The sequence below is a fragment of the Juglans microcarpa x Juglans regia genome, chromosome 6S, assembly GCF_004785595.1.
Source record: "Juglans microcarpa x Juglans regia isolate MS1-56 chromosome 6S, Jm3101_v1.0, whole genome shotgun sequence".
Classification (NCBI taxonomy): domain Eukaryota; kingdom Viridiplantae; phylum Streptophyta; class Magnoliopsida; order Fagales; family Juglandaceae; genus Juglans; species Juglans microcarpa x Juglans regia.
The window spans coordinates 13,970,852-13,994,077 of record NC_054605.1 but is presented as its reverse complement, the minus strand read 5'-3'; the positions used below and the strand labels follow the sequence as shown (position 1 = coordinate 13,994,077).

Here is a 23,226-nt window from a genome sequence, read left to right as displayed (position 1 = left end):
TTTTCTTTTTCCAGTATTTATTTACTAACCCTATTAATTCTTTATATATTTTTTGAAAAATTTTAGTACCATCATAAGACATTGTTTTATAATTTTGAATTTTATTTACACCTTTTTCTATGGGCTACAGTGTACTAAATATTGTGATAAAATTTTTGGTGAATAGTCAGTATTTTATATGATCTGTGCATATATGTACTCTCTCTCTCTTAGCATGTTTTGGATGCATATTAATTTTGTAATTTGTTATAAGCATTTTTGTATATATATGCTTTTCAAGTTCATATTTAATTTTAGGTAATATCTATTGTCTTATATACTTGATCTATTCACACTGTTTTTGTCTCATAATCACATTTGAACTCTGACTTTGATTGTGTCAAGTTGATGATTATTATTATCATTTTGTGATTGTAATTTATGGGCATTCAGATTATCCTTGTTTTTCCATTAAGCGAAATTTTTGAAATATTAGTGGGTGGTAGCGGCCAAAGTGACACACTCATTGATATTTATTTATATATATAAAAAAAAAATGATATCTTTGTTTTCTAATTTATTGCACATATTATCTTGCCCAAATATGTTATTGTGTGTGATATTTTAGAAAATGGTGAGAACTAGTTAATGAGATTGCATTAGTCTAGAAATTTTCTTCTATCTAAAAGTGATGGTATTTCAAACTTGATGTGATTTTATTAATTAGCTTTATGATATGTTTTAAGAGTACCTTATAGCATGTTGTTTAGTCAGCCTAAAGGTGACTTTACAATGATGCACGAAGGCTCTTACCGTAATGAAACTCATATGGTTCCGAGCTTAATTATGGACTGTCTAATTAATAGCTCATATTAATTAGAAAGATTTGTTATCATCCATTGGCTGCGTGCATTATGATTGGATGATAATTAAATAAAATGTATTATTTCATGTTTCAATAGTTTTGTGTGCCTCCTCTATTTCAAGTCAATTATCTGCTATTGAAACCTTGACTGGAAATAATTATATGAGATGAAAACGAGACATAGAAATTGCTCTTGGTCTTTTGGGATTGGATTTTGCCCTGAAGGAGCAACTTTCAAAACCTATTGATAAGAGTACTGCTGAATATGTGGTTGAATATCAAAAGTGGGATCGGGCAAACAGGCTTTGTTTAAAGATCATCGAACGTTCTATATCAGATTCAATTATGGAAGCTATTCCGGACAATGACAATGCTAAATTTTTTTTAGATGCCATAGGCCAAATGTTTGTTGAATTCGATAAAACTGAAACTGGAAACTTGATGGATAGACTGATGAGTATGAAATATGATGGTTCTAATGGAGTTATGAGTACATTATGAAAATGATATATATCCGCTAAGCTAGAAGCCCTCAAAATTCACATTGCTGAGCCTTTTCTAGTTTATCATGTTCTTAATAATCTTCCTAGCCAGTTTAATCAGCTAAAGGTTGCTACTTATAATGCTCAGCGGAATAAATGAGATTTAAATGATTTAGTAGTAGTATGTGCTCAAGAGGAGTAGAGGATGCGTTGTGAGACTGTAGAAACTGTGCAATTGGCTTTTAAGCCACAACAGAACAAGGGGTGTTTTCATAATCATAAGTCTAAGATCCACGAGGGAAATAAGTCACACAGAAATTAACACAGTAAAAGGTTTGAAGGTCAGACTTCTGGTGGTCCTAAAGAAACTATAAAGAAAAATGATCAATGTAAGTTTTGTAAAAAGAAAGGTCATTGGCAAAATGATTGTTTTAAGTTTAAAGCTTGGTTGGAGAAGAAGAAGAAGAACTGGGCAGGTATCTCCTTGGCCTTAGTTTGTTTTAAGTTTTCTTTAGTAGATGTGCCTTTAAATTCTTGGTGGATAGACTCAGGTGCAAGTATTCATATTGCGAATTCCTTGCAGGGGTTTATAAGCAAACGGAGGCCAAGTGAGAATGAAGTGAGCTTGTGCGTTGGGAATGGAATTCAAGGAAGGTCGAGTTTATAGGAGTAGTAAAGTTAACTTTGGAGTCTGATTTTTCTCTTATTTTGAAAAACACAATTTTTGTACTGACAATGAGACGGAATTTGATTTCTATATCAAAACTTAATGATTCTGGTTTTTCTTTTAAGTTTGGTAGTGGAAAAGTTGAATTGTTTTATGATTCTCGTTTGGTTGGAAATTTTTTTTGTATGATGGTTTGTATAGAATATCTTTGGCTTCTTTTGGTGAAGTATCTTGTGTTACCAATATAGGGAAGAAAAGGTCTTTAATCCGTGAATCATCTTCTATGTTGTGGCACAAGAGGTTAGGACACATTTCAAAGGAAAGAATGGAGAGATTGGTAAAAGTCGAGATACTTCACTTTCTAGATTTTTCAGATTTTAACACGTGTGGATTGTATAAGAGAAAAGCTGACTAAATCCACAAGAAAGGGTTCTACTAGGAGTGACGGTGTTTTGGACTTAATAGATACCGACATTAGTGGACCTTTACCTTCTACCATATATGGAAATAAGTATTTCATAACTTTTATTGATGATTTCTCACTCTATGGATATGTTTACCTGATTAATGATGAATCTCTAGCTCTTGAGAAATTTAAGATATTCAAAATGGAAGTAGAAAATCAATATGAAAAAAGTATTAAAGTTATAAGATCTTACCGTGGTGGTGAGTATTATGGGAAGTATGATGAGTTTGGTCAAAACATAGGCGATTTTACAAAATTTTTACAAGAGTGTGGAATAGTGCCTCAATACACCATGCCAAGGACACTCGAGCAGAATGGTGTTTCTGAAAGATGAAATCGGACTCTAAAGGATATGGTTAGGAGTATGATGAGCAGAACAAATTTGCCAGAATATCTATGGGGTGAAACTTTGAAAACTGTTATGTACATTTTAAACAGGATTCCTAGTAAAGCTGTTTCAAAAACTCATTTTGAATTTTGGACATGTCATAAGCCAAGTTTGGCTCATTTCAGAGTTTGGGGATGTCCAGCTGAGATTAGGATTTATAATCCTCTTGAAAAGAAACTAGACCCAAAATCTACTCCTGGTTATTTTATTGGATATCTAAACAGGTTAAAAGGATATAAGTTCTATTGTCCTAATCGTGGCACCAGAATTGTTGAGTCTATTACTGTAAAATTTTTAAAGAATGATGCTGGTGACTGTGGGAGTTCTGTATTGAAGGAACTTTTTGTTGAACCTAATCCAGTTGTTGTTCCAGTTCCTATATTACAGGAAAGAATTTTTTCTCCGCCAATTGAAATTGTTAATGAAGACTTTGGACAACAAGAAGAAATTTCAACAATGATTGAGTTAGTTTCTGAGCCACAAGTCAGAAGATCTTAAAAGGAAAGAATGTCTGCATTGCCTAATGATTATATTGTCTATTTGTTAGAAAGTGATTTTAATATTGGGCATATAGTTGATCCTGTTACTTTTAAGCAAGCATTGACATGTCCTAAGTCAGATAAATGGTTAAGTGCTATGGAAGATGAAATGAACACTATGGCAAAGAATAAAGTCTAGGAACTTGTTGAACTTCCTCCAGATGCTAAGGCCGTAGACAACAAATGGATTTTCAAAAGAAAATTAGACTCAAAATGGAATGTTGAACGAAAGAAGGCAAGATTAGTTACAAAATGGTTCAATCAGCGAGAAGGCATTGACTATAATGAAACTTTTTCACTAGTTTCGTCTAAGGATTCTTTTAGAATTATCATGGGACTCGTGGCACACTATGATTTAGAGATTCATTAGATGGATGTAAAGACAACATTTTTTAATGGAGATCTTTATGAAGAGATTTATATGAGACAACATGAAGGTTTTGTTGTGAAGAGAAAAGAAAAGTTGGTATGTAAATTAAATAAATCCTTATATGGCCTAAAGCAAGCGTCTCGACAGTGGTATTTGAAGTTTGATGAGGTTGTAACTTTACTTGGTTTTGTTGAAAATACAGTTGATCAGTGTATATATCGCAAGACTAGTGGGAGAAACTTTATTTTTCTTATTCTGTATGTAGATGACATTTTGCTTGCCAGCAATGACTTGTGATTATTTCATGAAACAAAGAAAATGTTATCTGCTAATTTTGAGATGAAAGATCTAGGAGAAGCTTCTTTTGTGCTTGACATTGAAATATGTCGTGATAGAGCTCGTGGTTTGTTGGGACTTTCTCAGATAGCTTATATACGTCGTGTACTACAAAAGTTTGAAATGCAAAACTGTGCACCTGGTGATGTACCCATCATAAAAGGAGATAAGTTTAACAAAAATCAATGTCCTATGAATGAGCTTGAAAGGGAATCTGTAAAGAACATACCAGATGCTAGTGCTGTGGGGAGTTTGATGTACTTTGCACTAGACCAGATATTGCCTATGCAGTTAGTGTTCTTAGTAGGTTTCAGTCAAATCTAGGGCAAGAGCATTGGAAAGCAGCTAAGAAAGTTATGAGATACCTGAAGAAAACTGAAGGTTACATGCTCACTTTCCAACGTTCAAATCACCTTGAGGTGGTAGGCTACTCAAATTCTGATTTTGCTGGATGTTAAGATGATTTGAAATCGATCTCAAGTTATGTTTTTATGCTAGCTGGGGGTGCTATTTCTTGGAAGAGTGTTAAGCAAACTCTAGTGGTATCTTCTACTATGCAAGCTGAATTTATGGTTATGGAGCCACTATCCAAGTTGTTTGGTTAATGAACTTTATTTCTAGACTGAAAGTTATTGATTCCATCTCGAGGCCAATTACCATTTATTGTAATAATAGTGCAGCGGTGTTCTTTTCAAAGAATAATAAAAGTTCTAGTGGATCCAAGTACATTGACATCAAGTATTTGGTGGTCAAAGATAGAGCATATAAATACAGAGGTGATGATTGCAGATCCTTTGACTAAGGGATTCGCTCCTAAAGTTTTTAAAACACATGTTACAAATATGGGTATTGAGGAAACTTTTGATGTTTTTGGTTAGTGGAAGTTACTTATGTAAAAAGAATTACGTTTTGGCTTGATCCCTTTACAGGATACGTAAGCAACCCATTTGTTTTAGGGTACAACCCCTTTCCAATAAAAATAAATCTCTCCTATTCATAAACTATGTTTTTTAGCATGCATTTGGCTTATGTCTTTTATTATGATATCATTATGATCTCGAGATATATAGATAAAAGACATAAGATGAGTCTCTTTTGGAGACATGTGGCTTCATTTTGAAGCATTATGAGGACTGATATGAATTAGCACAACTTTTGATCACATTGGTGCTAAGTTCATACTACATACTACCACATTGGTCGGAGGATGGTGATCCATGTCGATAAGGATATTAGCATTTGTAGCTATGGAGTGGTCTTACATTGTTTAAGTGGTGTAACGACTTCCATGTTCAATGTTGATATTCTTGTTGGACCGGATCGTGTTTTTTAAGGTGCTATCATTTGAGGTATATATTTGTGTGGCCACCTATGTAGTCTAACCTGAAAGTCATTTTCAAAACAAGTTTTTATTTTATAGCAATCAATGTTTGCCCAAGTGGGAGAATGTTAGAATAATTTCAAATATGGGCTTCATTTGATTGCATGTTTTATAAAACGGGTTAGGTATATATAGATATATAGCTCACAATGGTACTTTGGTTTAACCCATTAAGTTGAGTGATCATTTGGGGTTTATTGCTCCTTAGTAATATAGGATTATATCTTATTTAAATTGTGGTAAATTACGTATGTAGGCCTGGAAGCTAAGGGTCTTATTCTGGAATTTTTCTAGACCCATTGGAATTTGAGTTCTCAATGTGAGGACTCCATAAGTTTTCAATTTATAAGAGGCTAGGTCCCTTCTCCTCTCCATTCATCCATTAGCTTGCCCCATTGAAAGCTGGTATTTTGTGAGGAGCAAGGATGGAAAGATCTGTCTACATTCTTCAATCATGTCTTCTGCAGGTACATTTTCTACATTTCATACTCTGTATTCATTCATTCAGATTCTACTTTCTAACATGTATTTCTTTTTTTTACAGGGTTTAGCCAAGATGTCGGCAAGCTGATCTTTTCCAGAAATGAAAGAGACAGTTAAAGGCTTGTTAAGAACCCAATCACGCACAAAGTGAAAATTGATTTCAACGTGCTTGGTTCTAGCATGGAAAACAGGATTTGAAGACAAGTAACTTGCACCAATGTTATCACAATAGAGAAGGGGCACACGATTGAGTGTAATACCAAGGTCTCCGCAGCGCAGAGTTGCTGCATCCAAATTACTTCGGCTGTGGCATTAGCAATGGCTTTGAATTCGACTTCCATTGATGATCTAGCTATTGTAGGTTGCTTCTTTGAAAACCAAGAAATTAAGTTAGAACCAAGAAAGATGCAATAGCTACTGGTTGATCTTCTGTCATCTAGGCAGTCAGCCCAATCGATGTCACTAAAAAGCAATAAGGTTGGAAGTCGAAGAGAAGTTGGAAAAATTCGCAGTCATAGGTGGGATTGTAGTGTAAGCTTGATTGAAGCGATACACACGTGTGAGGGCTGAGTGACCACAACGATTGCAGACTTGACAAATTAATGGAGGGTCAGTTTGAGAAACAGAGTTGGTTTCGTGGTTACCTGAAAAATTTCCATGACCCTGATTAGAATTAAAACGGTCCCCATTGTTGTGGCCACGAGAGGAATATCGACCACGGAAATGACCGCACTGAGGAACGTTAGATTTTGCTGTAAAATTAGCTGAGACATCTGAATTTGGTTTCAGTATGATGAGGCATTCTGGCTTCATGAGCAAGTAAATGGCCAAGAAGTTCTTCAGAAGAAATAGGATCAAGCCGAGTTGCAACAGAGGTGACAAAGCCATCATAATAAGGTCCTAGGCCAGAAAACAAGTATGGAACAAATTCTGCTGGGGGAAGTTGAATATAACAAACTGAGATCGAGTCAGCGCCCTTCTTTAGTGATGCAAGTTGAAGCTGGGTTTGTATTAAACGAGCTTGATAAACGAAAGCATAGGAGAATTCGGAGAGGTCCAAATTTCACGAGCAAAGGCGCAGCCAACAACTTCAGCCGTTAAAGATTCTGAAAGGGAAGAAATGATGGCAGACATAACCAGCTGGTCCTATTGTAGCCAGAGTTCATAGTCGGGATTAGGAGATTTGTTTTCAAGAAAAGGTTTGGGAGCAGGGCAAGAGCCATCTACATATTTGTAGAGGCGTTGGCCATGAAGATAGGGGACAAGTTGAATTTTTTATAGAGGATAATTTTCGGTGGTGAGTTTGACAGAGATGGTATGTGATAGATTGAGAATGAGTTGGATGGGTGAAGAAGACGCCATGGACGTTGGTCCTATATTAGCTCTGGTACCATGTTAGAATAAAAAGGTTGTGAAAAATTCTCTTCTCATTGATATATCAATTTACAGAGGCAAATGTCTTTATTTAGTAGCTTGCTAAGAATAATTATTACAAAGAATATTCTAACGGTAGTTTGTTACAAGCTGCAGAATGTAGTGCAACAGAGGCAACATGTAGCAATAGCAGCGTAGCAGAGTGCAGTGAAGCTCATGCATGTAGAATCCGTAGCAGGGGCAGCAGCTGGCTGGCAGCTTCTAGAAGAGAATTTGTTATGGAGTCTTGCTTGATTTACTCGCCTGTGATGTCTGTGATGGTGCATGTGCTGTAGACGTGGAATTTTCTTTAACAGTCTGTGTGTTTGCAAGAGGAAATTGACACATTTTTTCTACCACCAACGCTGGGATTTTGGCTTGAACAACCGAGCCGTAGACTGCCTTTCCAAGTCTCTCTATTTCGATTTCTATTGTGCTTCACAAGGGTAAAAATTTGTGATCATTCTTGTGTTTTTTATTTCTATTTCTATTGTTTGGTTGATTTTTATCATGGTCTGATATGTGGTGGTGGGGAACTGGTCTGATCCGTGGTTGATTTTCATAACTACTATGAGTGCACATTTCATAAGAACAAAATTATCATTCTAATGTTAAACCCCCACACCTGACCCTTTCATGACTGAAAGTGTAGATCGAGTTTTGCAATGTCTGGACAGTTTTATTCAAGTGTTTGACATATGTCAAGACATTATTCACCATCTGATTTTCTGGATTCATTTAAGTATTCAAGGAACACTATTTTTGGATTTGTCTGAGCAAGATGCTAATGTTTATTCTATCGACATGCATTGCCTGGATGTAGATCATCAAACATAAAGGTCTATAATTTGGGTGTTTGGTTCGAGGATCAAGCAATAGGCTGAGTAATGGGGTGTTAAGCACGCTATAGGAACAAGATGAATCAATATTTTCTGTTAAAAAAGAAAGAAAGAGAAATAACAAAACATTTTTTATGTTGAACTACACTCCACCCCCCCTTTTGGTTGTTGTTATGTTTCTTGAACCAAGCTTAGAATGTGAAACTTCTGTAAACTTTCAGTATTACTGCTACTTCACCTTTCTCTTTTACTTTGTAATGAAATTTTCAATAGTGCAACTTCTCTTTTACCATTTTTATTTTTTCAATCTCTATGTGTCTTCCACATGCATATGTTCTTTGCATTTTTATTTTTGTGGTTTGGTTTACTCATATTTGGTAGTTAATCCTTAATTGAATTTTCTTGTTCCAGCGGTAGCCGCCACAGGTATTTTTAAGCATTCACCCTGCCTCATTTTTTTTTTAACCTTCTATTGTGATTGTAAGCATACTTTTATAACATAGTTAAGATGTATGCAGTCTGAATTGACAAAATGTTTTTTGATATTATTCAATGCGATATAAGTTTAAATTAGTTAAGAGGCCACCAAGAAACAACCTCAGTACTTGACATCTTTGATAGAGTGACATTTTTTTTATAGTTAGTGTTACATTTTTTTTTTTGTGCACATTTTTTTGATTTGACCTCGTTAACATTGTGTCATTGCTCTTTCATGTGTTTCTTGCAGTCCTTGTGCTTGCGTACCTAATCTCATATGACTTTAATATCTCAGTTTTAAGACATGTGAGATACTCTCCCATCGAGCTGGCATGAATGCCATGCAGCAAGAATACTTCCTTAATATTCAGAGGGAAATTTTTGAAGCATCAACGAATAATACCGAAGGTACATCTATATCTCTATCCACACCTCATGGAGGTTTGTAACTGTTGAGCTTGGTTATCTGTTATGATTTTAGTGGCTACCCAGCCACTTGTTATGGAAAAACATGTGGCTGGGCAGTAACTATGATTTTTTATTTTTGGGTAAACATTACTAGTATGTGCATGTGGTATGTATGGCAGCTGGAATTTGACAGTTTTTTTATGTGATGTTACAATTGGACAGTTTGTATTAGATGGAACAAATGGACAGATTTGATGGACCTTTTTTTGGTTAGATACTACAACTGGACAGATTTTGTATTTGCAATATGTTAACCAAAGTGACATGTTTTGTATTCTAATGTTAGGTTTGGAAATGGCATGTATAGTGAGTTGGATTTATGTTTTCTATTGTTTTATATTTGTACTGAGTTTGGAAATTACATGTATAAGTTTGGTTTGGTTGTTTTATACTGAACTAAGCATATATTTGCACCGAGTTAAGTTTGCACTGGTTTGGTTTGGAAATGGCATATATTTGCACTAAGTTAAGTTTGGTTTTTTTTATGCTTAACGTGATTTGGATTTTTTTTGCTGGCAAAAAGAGGATGAATGGCCAATTTTTTATGAGGAGCTCATGATGAATTAAGATATTTCTTTAAGTTGGGAATGCGTATGTATTAGACAGAAATGTGTATGCATTCACATTATTGGACACGATGAAAGTGTATGAATTGCTATTAGAAGACAGACATTCCTCACAAGAATTGTAGACTTGGTCTATGTTGGATAATTAGGTTAAAAAAAACAAATAGTTGGGAAACAATAAGTTAATTAAAAGTTAAATTATTAATTAATATAGTTAGTATAATTGCAAAATGTGAAAAAAAATTAAAACAAAATATTATTATTAAAAAAATAATATTATATTATTAGTTTGGCTTCTTTTTTTTTCCCCGCACAAAGGAGAGGCAGAGGCTACCAGTGCAGCAATTCTCCATGAGCATGACCATAAGAGTTCCTCCCCGTTGCAGAATGTCTAGTTTGAGCCATAGCTATTGTCCAAAAGAAGAGCTCGTCACCGCAGCACCTCGAAAGTATCTAGCTATTTCAATGCCTATCCACATGGCCCAAAGGTCGGGCTTTACCATCACAAGTGGTTTCAATTTATAACTTGACTCGAACTCATGACCTCGAAGCCATGGAATATCAACTTGTATCAACTAGACTACCACTTTAGTAGTATCCCTGGGTTACCTAGTCCAATGTGGGGTTATACTTTAATGGCTTTGGCTTTAACTTTTAGGCAAAACATCTAGTTTTAACCAAATTTTAACTTTAGCATTGGCTAGGCCAATGTCAATGCTCTTAGAGACAAGGGAGAAGTCGTTGTTCCACAATGTTTTTAGGAGACATTTCTCTTTGGACAGCGGTAAGACCAAACATGGCTTTAAAGGATTTCTCCAAATTAAAACCTTACACGCATAAGTGAATAATTTATTTTACAGTCTCGTCCCCAATTCTAAGAGTCAGAGATACATTTTAGGTATTGAAATATTGATCCTATAATTTTGAAAGAGAGCAAAATGTTTTGGACTCTATCCATTTTCTACATGGTTTTATGTGTAGTAGATGACACGGATTGTATCTTCAAATCCATTCGTTTCTAATATACATCTAAACAAGGAATTCTAAAATCAATAGACTTGAAATCCAAAATTAAATCCAAATCATTCTAACCAAATGCACTCCTCGCAGGGTTTTCTTTTTTCTTGGAATGAAATTTAGGGGGACGAAAAAAGAAAAAGACACTATTAAGTCACACATCGGTCAAGATTAATGAAGATACAATCACAACATATGCCAGAAAAAAGAAAATGGCTATCTGAATGAAGAACTTTGGATTTTCCCTCATGTTAGGGGATGTAACAGCCCTGCAACCAGGTAAAACATTCATCGAGTTAAAATGGGAATCAGAAGAAATCACTAGCCCCCCTGGGTTTAATGCAAAAATACATTACCTAGCAATGCGCTGAGAGAGTCGGTGAAAGGGTAAACTCTGGATGAAGACAATGCCTGGTCCTGTTAGAACAGCCGTTACCAAATTGTCACCCTGAAAGTTGGAACACAACAGAAAAACCACATTATTGGAAAATGGAAAGAATTGAGCGTGTTTTTCGTACAGCTACTGGAATCACCGGACTCTAAAACATCGTGTAAATTGCCGGCATCAAACTTGCCCAATTCAGCTTTGCAAGATAATGCAACCACTGAAGAAAAAGCTCAATATCATCACCATGCCCAATATCGTCAATAAGAAAGGGTGGCCAACCTTATTGGGAAGCCCCAGAACTTCCTGAATCTCCGCCATTAGATGTGGAGCCCCATATACAATTGAGGCGCTTAACTCACCCAGCTTACTTTATAAATAACTATTCAATATCTATTCATTTGTGTCTCACAATAGGGTAAAGCTACAAATACAACGATTTATTCCCCCACCTCCCCGGGCTACATTTTTAAAGCACCAACTATGCATTAACGGGTTTTGATGAACAAACAAAAAGCAAAAAGGTGAAAGGATGCCAAAAGTAACAAGATGGAAAATTGAAAACTAACCCCAAAAACAGCTCTTCTCATAGGACCATTGTACTTGATTTGCACATTGACTGATGTTGTCAGGGCAATAATGCAAGATACATCAACAGCTAATACCTCACCCACTTCAAGATTTTTCTGTACAACTAGCCAACATAGAAATCCATGGATGGTTAGTTTCCAGGTGTAAAACAATCAATCAAGAAGTAATTAGGCACATACAAAGAAAGACGGAGGAGGCAGTGCTAAAAACCAAAACAGAAACAAGCTCTAAATCAGCCAAACAGAGGAGATCCAGGGTACTACATTGTGTTCATGTAGAAAACTGACACCAATAATTTATTTTTTTTATTTTTTAGGGGGAGGAATTACACTTAGAACCCCTGAACCATTTCCCTTTTTACAATATGCACCACCGCTAACTACAAAAAATGATAGGCACCATAAACTACCAAAACTGATAATTGACAAACTAAACTGCCAAATTTTGGCAATTTACACTTGGTTGAGATCTGACAGTTAGTGCTGTGTCAGTTTTATAGTTTGAGCAGACTGCAAAAAAAAAAAAAATGGCAGTTGGGGGTACAAAATGTAATTTATCTTTTTAAGGGAACAAGCAAATCTGCACAACCTGGTACAGACAATCTTGAACACAAATACAAAAGGCTCATCTAAATTTGTATTTTCAATTTACTGAACCCACCCAGCACTTTCCCTGCAAGGCCAAGGCAGGGCCGAAATCTAGAAATGGAGAGATCTTGTAAGAAATCTTCTAAATTGTATAAATGATTCAGAAAGTTCATACCAGATCCACCAGCAAGTATGAATGCTAACCCTTGGCCCGATAGCTTCTGTCTCAGAAAACCCTGTAAGAAGTTTGAGACATTATTCACCATGAAAAGAAACATTTACATGTCCACCAAATGGGTGTATACCACAAAATGGAGAGACCCAGGAAACAAATTACAATGCAAAGAGACTCAAAAAAAGGGAAGAAAGAAAGAAAGCAAAAGAAAAAAAAAACATATAACTTAAACTGCTGGAAGGAGCAATGGCAAGAAGCCAACTCATCTGGAAAAAAAGGAAGAAGAAACAAATCTGACAGTACCAAATATCTCACCTCAGCCCCAGTGATGAGGTTATGTGCCCTCTGATAAACTGTATTATTGACCTTCACATCATTGATGGAGCAAAGGAATGCATCTGGCTACATATCAATTTCAACCGTCACATAAAACTAGCCGACAGATATCAAGCAGGGAGGACAAGGCGAGTATAGCATAAAACACAGTATCCAAAGTTGCTCATTGCAGAATGGGAAATACCAGAAAAGAATTGTAAGCTTTAGCTGAACATAGAAGCAACCAATGCAAATAATTTATCTCTACCTGACATAAAATCTCTCCACCAAACATTGCCAAATCAATCTGTATATAATGTGAACCAGAAACACATAACAAGACTACAGTTAGCTATATGTGATTGCAAGTATGGATCATCGCTCATGCCTGCTTAAAATGAGCAAGAAAAAAAGATTTGAAATGCAGTATGTCTAAAAAACACATACCGGAATAATTCTTGAAAGAGAAGGTGCAGCAATTCCAACATACCCATCGCTTAAACCAGGATTGCAAAAAACTATGCTACTCACACTCTTCCCGAAAAGCCATTGCCACATACCTACTTCATTTTCAGGGATAAAAACATTTTCCACTTCAATGTACCCAGACATGAAGCACATGGAACCTATGAGTTTTCCACATATCAGTTGCAACACCAATATATAAATATATATATATATATATTTATATTTATATATATTTATAGCTCAAAAGACTTACGAAAACAAATATTTATAGCTCGAAAGAGAAACCAAATATAGGTTCATTAAATATGTCAAATATAATCCACAATCCACTCTAGAAAAATAAAAAATAACTCTTGGATATGAAGAAAACCCCATAAAAATTTCAACATCTATTATCAACGAACTCGAGCAATGTGGGATGCCATTTACCACCCTCTCATACTAATCTAGTGTATTTTGCAAGCAGATGATCTATTGGGCTAGCAAATGGGATGGCAAAGTTGCTAAAAGAGAAAATAAAATTCTAAAATTGCACGTAGACTATTAAGAACATCACAGAGAAGTAATTTTAATTATTAACCTTCCTCAACAATGTTTAGCAGGAGATCGATATGCAAGTCCAAATAACAAAAGAATGTGGAACTAAGAAACCTGAATCTGAAATCCATCTATTAGAGAAGAAAAAACCCCGGGCAATGACGCAAAAGAGGCAATTTATGATAGTCTTTACTAACCCTAAATCATAGCCTTTCATCTTTCATAGAAGAAATAAATCTTAACCATCCAACTTCATTTTTTTAACAAGTACGAAGATTTTAACTATACAACTTCATTACAAGTCACACGACCTTTTCAAGAATACTAAAGACAGTAATTTAAAGCATAACATAGAACGAACACTCTTGGGTTAGCTGATGGTCAATATACAATACGCGAGGGGCCTTCTTTGCCTTGGGCAAAGATGCTCCTGCATCAATCCATCATCCTGAAGCGAACCATGGACAGAAAAGGCTAACAAAGTGTCATCTAGACTCTTGACCCTCAAACAGCAGCAAATTGGCATCAAGAACCAACCAAGTCTCCATCATACTTGTCCCATCTTTTAGAAAACCTCCTTAATTGACTACTGTAGTATCAAGTTCAAGAATTTAAACTGGATAGATAAGTGGTAGAACTTAAGCTTATATAGACGTACACCACTACCACCAAAAATATGTAGGAAAAACTTGAGGAAAAAGAAAAAGGTAAAAAGATAAGGTTACAGCTTGAAGTCAGACTAATAAACTAAAACAGAATTGACCATACAATGCAGAACCCATGCTGGACAACTTACCAGGCTTTGCAATAACCTTTTCTTGTGGCTTCAACATTATCTGCAGATATGAGAGCTCTAAAGATTCAAGAACAGATGAAAAAATAATACTATAAACTTTGGGATAATCATGCATATACCTGAACCACCTGAGCTTCACCACCCAAAATCTGAAAGGGTGTCACAGTATCTTGTGGACTCTACAGAGGTAAAATATCACGCATGAGATTATGCAGCAATAACAGCGTGAAAGACATCAAGGACCATCAGTATTTGCACAAATCGCTTAACATAAGCATGCCTGCTCCTCAAATCAAACAAGACTCCATAAAATATCACATATAATCAATCTTCTAGCAGTGTTTGATACAGAGTAGATTTTTTAAGTAAAAATATTATATATATCAATAAGAGTAACCAAGTATACTGGACGTATACAAGAAAACAACTAGCCCATACGAGAGAGCTCCTAATGACCCAAGAAGCCCGTGAAAAACTACCCAAAATACACCAAGCCCGAATTGTAATAGAACACACTTTCCAACCCCAACCCCTTGTTTTCTGTAAGACTAATACTCCACCCAAAACTCCCTCTACAAGAACGTCTTCATAATGCCCTCCCTTTAGTTGTCCCTCGACTTGAGCTTCCACCTTTAGCATCGTAGAGTATATTTTTTTATTTTATCAAATATCTAATCCTGGGATTAGATAGAAGATAAAAATGGAGATAAAAGTACAAAAGCCCCCCCAAACACAAAAAGGCACTCAGTAGAGACTCCATGCATACAAGGAAGTATACAATTCAACATCCTGTATTATGTGTGCTAATAATGGTTCAAATTTATATTTAGGAATATAATGGAACCAATCTCACATTTTGTGCGCTAACACCTTTTATTATGTTTAAGGGATTGGTTATGTTACAGAAAAACTCCAAAAGATTCAAATACTGGATCTAGCCTTGCCTAAAAGCGTGATGGGTACTTTTCCTACACTTTTTTAGGTTATGTTCTCCACATGTATAACATTATGCATATGATGCTACAAACGTCAACCATAGCAGTCCTTCACAAGAATCGATGGCCAACTTGGATGATATTTAGTGAGTTTAATTCCTAAAAAATTAGCCAGGACAAATCCTTTTTAAATGAATTCCCATTGAATTAGATCTAAATGATTTTTTTTTTCTCTTCCCTAACCTCAATCTTGAAAAGTTTTCACCAAATTTATATCTTTTACAATGCTTCCCTCGTTAATTCTTATAAAATGACTGTGAAACCACCAGCCTGTAAAGCACATCACTTCTACTGTAAACAGTTGTTGGCCGATTTCTCGGAATGATTCTACTGGCAAGGCAATCTAAATCCTGTTGCCCACACCTATCAAAAGAAAAATCATGTCGTCCCATTGAGATCACTAAGGTGGCTGCCTTCATCCATTTAGGCACCAATACAAATTGGAAGCATACCTAGAAGCAATTGGTGCAAGTTGCACCAAGCTCCTCCAGAGGCATCAAGAGCACAACATCATAGTGCTAATGTCAACTGGGGTTATAAAAATAAACACGAGTCTATCCCCTACGAGCAAACATTTTGGCTACACGGCACACCAAACAGTCACTAGTCACCTTAGTCACCTCATTCAACATCAGGTTGCAGGAAAATCATCATCCTTGCTACATGTCAAACATATGTTTCACTTATTTGGCACTTTGGCAGCCTAATCAGAACCCTCTACAGTATTAAGAACTTTCGAAAGATCAACTTTCTCAATTAAATTTGGCCAAAACACATGCCCCAAATGACCTATCTTCATTTCGTATTGCCTTTATTGCCATTGACTTTCTTTGCACCTTTATCACTTCACTTTCCACTCTGCTCCACATCTATATAAAATCTCATTTAAAAAAAAAAAAAGATAAGGATAAATTTCAATTCAACTCCATGTGGATAGCCTAATTATACTTTACCTAACTAGCTTTTAAGAGATTACAATCTCCTAGTAGTTTCATAAAATTAATGCAGGTTGAAAATGTAACAATCCAAGGAAACGCCCAAGTCATATGTCAAAAATACAACAGCAGCCCTTGAAATCATTATAAATCGAAAAAAACTTCTCCCTTCCAAGCAATGTGAAATCTCATTCACTACCCTCTTATACTCAATCTCCTCCCTTAAGTCTCAAACATCCTCCTCATGCCATTATGTTGTAAGTGGCACAGCATAATTCTCACATTTTTTGCTGGGATTGGAGACTCAAGGAAAGATTCAAGCCACATCTAGGCTATAACCAGAAAATACTAGTCAAGGTTATAATTGGAGCCCCTTGAAATCATTATAAATGCAAAAACTTATTCCGGAATTTCTTGTGGTATTGTAATGGGGAGGAAAGAAAGTTTCATTTGGTGAGTTGGAATAAGGTTTGTCTTCCGGTTTCTAGTGGAGGATTGGCAGTGCGGAATTTAAAGCTTTTCAACAAAGCCCTTCTTGGGAAATGGCTTTGGAGGTATATTAATGAGAGGAATGCTTTATGGAAACATATTGTGGATGTTAAATATGGGAGGATGAGGGGGAGTTGGTGTACGAATGAAGTAAGAGGGGTGTATGGGGTGAGTTTGTGGAACACCATTCGGATGGGATGGGGGGATTTTGTCAAAAACATTAATTTTAAAGTGGGGGATGGGACAGATTTATTTTTGGCATGATACTTGGTGTGGGGATTCAGCTCTTAAATATGTTTATCCTAATATTTTTAAGATTGCTAGAGATAAAGGGGCTGCAATGGCTGATTCTTATCATTTTTCTAATAATATGTTTCATTGGACTATGGTATTCACTAGAGATGTGCAGGATTGGGAAGTAAGTGAAATTTCTGATTTCTTTGGAAGATTATATGATATGAAGTTTGATCAGAACAGGGAGGATTGTCTGATGTGGGCGCCTGCAGAAAATTCCAGATTTTCTGTGAGTTCTTTTTATAAGGTGTTAACCAGTCATGGCGTTACAGATTATCCCTGGAAATGCATTTTTTTTTTTTTTGATAAGTAAGAATCTTTATTGAATAGAATGAACAAAGTGAGACAAGTAATTACATTCTAGTAAGCTGGAAAGAAGATAAAAACTCATGAACATTCCCACCCTTCAGTACAATAGCAGAAAACTACTGTAAAAGAAAGAATACAAATGAATTCCAGATTTCCCCCACTGCATGCTCCTTGTTGTTAAAACACCTATCATTCATTTCCATCCATAAACACCACATTAAGCACAAAGGTATCGTCCGCCACAATGCTGCCAGTTGAGAGCTATTGTGATGCTTATTCCAGCATGCTAATAGATCCACCACACTCTTAGGCATTACCCAACTCAGCCCGGCTCTACTAAGGATGCCAGCCTATAACTCCCCAGCCACCTCACAATGTAAAAGCAAATGATCTATCGATTCCCCATTCTTTTTACACATGTAGCACCACTCTATAACAACCATACCATGCTTCTTTAGATTGTCAACCGTCAAAATCTTCCCAAGTGCAACTGTCCAAGTAAAAAAGGCGACTTTAGACGGAACAAAAACCTTCCAGATGCTCTTCCACGGAAAGAATGTGGGCTGTTGGACTGTCAAAACCTTGTAAAAAGATTTAACAGTAAACTTTTTTCTCTCCACGTGAATCCACAACATACAATCACTCTCATTTCCTCCTAACTGCGCTAAATACAAACAGCTATAAAAATCTGCCAGCTCTTCAAGTTCCCAATCCTGAGGCATTTCTAGTCAAAGTGACATTCCAAATTACAGTCCCATTTGTACGACACAACACTTCTGAAACTGCAACTTGCTGCTTTCCAGCCAAGTTGAAGACGACCGGAAAAACAGTGTAAAGAGGGCTCTCTCCACTCCATACATCGAACCAAAAGCGGGTTCTTGCTCCATCACCCACTGTTCCACCCCTTTCTAATAAATTTCCATTGGATTACTCCATAAGACCTCTTACCCTCCTTAGAACACCATCCCCCCACGCACTACCATACTTTCGATCAATAACTTCTCTCCACTACAAGTTCCCTTCCATTTGGTACCTCCACAACTTTCCTAATAATGCCTTATTAAAAACGCACAAATTTCGCACCCCTAAACCACCATTCGCAATCGGACAACTCACCCTTTGCCAACTCACAAGATGAAATTTGATTTCTTCCCCCATGCCACCCCACAAGAAAGCTCTAAACAATTTTTCGATCCGATTTGCCACCCCACAAATTTGATTTCTAATAAATTTGCCACACCCACCGGTAATGGAAAAAGAGAAAGATAGTAAGTGAGAAGATTGGAAAGAGTGCTTTTGATAAGGGTTAATCTCCCCCCTTTTGATAGATATAACCGCTTCCAACCTGATAATCTTTTCTCAATCTTCTCTACCACACCATCCCAAATACTCTTTGCTTTGAATGACACCTCCAAGGGAAGCCCAAGATATTTCATAGGAAGAGAGACAATTTTATAGCCCAACAACTCCGCTAGAGAGGCAATATTCCTCACTTCCCCCACCAGCACCAACTCCGACTTTCTCAAGTTCACCTTGAGTCCCGAAAAAGCTTCAAAGCACAGCAAAACAGCCCTTAGAACTTGAATCTTGCCACTAACAGCATCACAAAAAATGTGTATCATCTGCGAATAATATGTGAGAAATGGAACTAACACCATTACTATTGTTGCCCACTGAAAAACCAACAACAAATCCACCCTTACTGCAGCCTCCACCCTGCGACTCAATGCGTCCATTACAATAACAAAAAGAAAAGGAGATGGTGGTCCTCTTGTCTCAAACCCCTCAAAGTCTAAAAAAATCCACATGATTTTCCATTGACTAGAACCAAAAATTGAGCGGTCGAAACACAATATTTAACCCATATGAGTTTGTCCATCACCAAACTCATACGATTAGCTAACGCCTTTGATATGATTTTATAGATCCCACCTACAAAACTAATAGGGCGGAAGTCTTTCAATTCAAAGGCACCAGCTATCTTTGGGATAAGAGTAATGAAAGTAGCGTTTAGTGACTTCTCAAACTTATGACTAGAATGAAAATCATGGAAAATCTGCTTCACTTCTTCCTTCACTATATCCCAACACTCTTGAAAGAAAGCCATAGAAAAACCATCCGGATCCGGGGTTTTATCTTTGCACATACCTCTCACCACTAGATGTACCTCCTCTTCATCAAATGGCCTCTCCAACCAGCTTGCTACACCCGAATCGAGCTGGTCAAAACTTAAACCATCAAGTTTTGGGGCACCATTCTACTTTTTCAGCAAGGATGTCTTCATAATACTGCACTATGTGATCTTGGATCTCTTCGGGAGAATGTAGCACATTTGAGCCGGAATGGAGGACTTCAATAGTGTTATTGCACCTAACGAAGCTAAATAACACCTCCCGAAGCCCCCAACGAAGCTAAATAACACCACCCCACAAAGGAGCAACCCCACAAACTACGTATTATATTTCTATCAATACAACTCAGCTTAGTCTTTTGAAGGCAAACAATGTCAATTTTCTAGCTGTGGAGAAGGGATCTAATGCGAAGGCATTTATTCACGTCATTGATCTCCCTTACATTCCAAGAAAGGATTTTAGGCTTCATAAGAAGACCATTCCCCCCCCCCCCCCCTTTTCTCCCCTTCAACCTCTCCCTCCCCACACTTCCCTCCTCGTTATCGTAATTAATAGAACTTTTTAAACGTTTCAACTCCCTATCCTATTTCACTGCTGATTCCAGGGCTATTGATCTCCCTACCTCTATCGCAATAAAAAGGACCTTAAACTGGTCTTCAAACCCAGCACATGATATCCCCACACACCCTTGAACATCCTCCACTTTTTTTAACACCCAGTCTATGTTAATCTAAAAGTTGGCCTAGGAGAGAGAGTACATAACGGGATGGGACTAACCATTTCTTCCTTGTCTCCCTCTATCTCGCTGACCACCATCTCTAAGGAACAACCCGACAGCTCAGCACCGTTTAAACCCTATGTTGATGTTCTTGATCCTCCCTCAACCCCCCCAGCCAATTACAGCTGCCACAACTCCTCCTCTGGCGATATCAGTTCACTTAAGCCAGAGGAGTAATTTGTTCGAGTTGAGATGACCCACTTCTGGATCCTCTTCCAACTCCACTTCTTCTATTTCTTCCCAAGGAGACATCTCACTTTCAGCCTGATTTGCAGCCTGCCGAGCCTCCTCTTCAGCCTCCCGAGCCTCCATTTCCCCCTTTGCCACCACCGGCATCAGAACCCTTGTTGGAGTCTCACCAGAGGAGTCGCCGATGGTCGATGAAAAAGTCTATGTAGCATTGGCGGCCATTAGAGCAAGTGGCGCCACCGTCGTGATGGGAGAAAGTATGCCCGATACACTCGGGACCCCGATACTTTAAGGAAGGGAGGTTTCATTTTTCTATTGGTTGGCATCTTTTGGAAAAATTTTAACCACGGATAATTTAAGGAAGAGAGATTTATTGGTGGTTGACTGGTGTTACATGTGTAAGAAGGATGACAAATTTGTTGACCATATTTTCCTTCATTGTGAGGTGGCGACGATGTTCTGGAATGAGATTTTTGCTAGGTGGGCATTGCTTGGGCGATGCCTATACATGTGGTGGACTTCTTTGCTTGCTGGCAGGGTATTGGGAGGAGAAGAAGCAGTGCAGTAGCATGGAGGATGATCCCCTTGTGCTTGATTTGGTGTCTATGGTTGGAGAGGAACGGAAGGTGCTTTGAAGACAGTGAACATTCTTTGGGGGAACTTAGGGGGTTTTTCTTTAATACCTTTTAAGTTTTTGGGTGAAGAATCTTGTTCGAAATGGGAATATTTGAAATGTGTTGTTTTAGTTCTGTTCTGTTCTAGCTTGTATTTAGGTGTACTCAATTGTATACATCATGTGTACTTGAGCTATACCTATTTACTTGGAATAAAATCCTCTTATTAAAAAAAAAAAAAAAAAAAAAAACTTCTCCCTATCTAGGATGACATGACTGACCAACCAATCTTGGGGTAAAATGACGAACTACCATAGGTAGGTAGACTTTAATCAGCCTGAAAACAATAATCCTATTGATCCAGCTTTTCTTTAAAAGAAATGTGATTAATCTTTATCATTCACAGACTTACATTTCACGTCGTTGAAATCGACACGTGCCAACTACAATTTGGACATAATTTTCACAACATATCCATGCCAAACGCCAATTTACTCCGCCAAATTGAACCCTAAAGAGCAAACTAAATAAAAAAATCTTCAACAATGCAAATAAAGCAAAACGGAGCAAACGCCAATAATCAAACTCAATCCCTAATTCACATACAAAGGCTTCAGTAAAAATGACATAAAAACCAAGATTCTTCATTTTCGTAATTCTGGCAACCGAAAGAACGCAAAGTAAAAAAGAACACGCATCAAAGTGAAGAACGAGACTGCGAAGGAGTGAGTACCTGATAGACATACGGCTGGAAAGGAGTAGAGAAAAACGGTGCGGCCATAGCTAAATCACGGAAGAAGAGCTCAGAATTGAGAAAGATCGAACAGAAAGTCGTTCGATTTCTTTACGAGATTTCAGTTCTCAACAGGGCTCCGTTCATGGGATCGGATCGAAATCAAAGTACAGAAATGACGAGCGATTATTTCCTACTTCCTACTGCAGGGGTTTTTGGGTCTCAGGAAGCCAAATTACTAAAATAGCCATCTTCGTCAAATCACTTTAGTACTTTTACCTCTGGACTTCGCTGGTATTAAGTCTTATGGTGGCGTTCTTGTCGGTTCAGGTTTAGTTTTGGCTTTTCGGATTTTTCTTTTTTTCTTCTTTTCTTGTGTTGACGTGGAATTTATTGGATGAAACACGTGTTTCATTTCTGACATGGCGTATTTGCATTGGCTGTGGCTCAACTCTCGACGTGTTTGAAGAAGTAGCGAATTTAGACGTCGTCGTTTATTTTTATTTTTTATTTTAATGGGAACCGCAGCAAAACTTTTATGACTAGCTAAACCTTCAAATAGACTAGCATAGTAACCCACTGTTATGACTTATCACTTAAATCACAGTTTGATGTAAAAAAATAAATAACAAATTTATTCATCATCTTCTTTCTCATCATCCTTTCATCATTTTATGATGTAGTATTAGATGATTATATACTATTTATTATATTTTACTCGTGAATCAATTATATTTTACTCATGAATCAATCATTTAATACTACATCATGAGATGATGAAAAAAAAGATGATGAATAGCATTACTAAAAAGAAAATGAACCTGTAACATGGCTACCCACTGGTGGTATCGTGGTTTAAAGATTATGATGGTTAAGGTTTGGTTTGGTTATCAAGATGAGATAAGACTCATATTCTCATCTTATCTTATATAATTATTATAATTTTTTCAAACTTAATTCATACGTTTGACCAAACAAGTCCATTTGAAAAGATAATTGCATATGGAGCAAGAGACATGTAAACATATGAAAAATGCTCAACTTATTGTTCTTTTATAATTATTTTATAACTAATCAATAAATACTATCATCTCATAAAATGTATTAATTATTTCTTAATTTATAAAACAGTTGTTAAAAATATAGGTTTATAATATAAAGTCCCTAT

At 36.7% G+C, this 23,226-nt stretch overlaps 1 protein-coding gene across 1 annotated transcript; it reads right to left on the bottom strand.

The window, feature by feature from the left end:
• Positions 1-10,720: 10,720 nt before the first annotated feature.
• Positions 10,721-22,375, bottom strand: LOC121237508. The gene is made up of 10 exons (XM_041134252.1): positions 22,059-22,375; positions 14,710-14,769; positions 14,591-14,630; positions 13,237-13,415; positions 13,058-13,096; positions 12,790-12,876; positions 12,475-12,535; positions 11,691-11,815; positions 11,093-11,184; positions 10,721-11,005 (listed from the first exon to the last, which is right to left on the bottom strand). Exons 1-10 carry the CDS (start codon positions 22,104-22,106, stop codon positions 10,891-10,893), a joined length of 846 nt encoding a protein of 281 aa, XP_040990186.1. The 5' UTR covers positions 22,107-22,375; the 3' UTR covers positions 10,721-10,890.
• Positions 22,376-23,226: the final 851 nt, after the last annotated feature.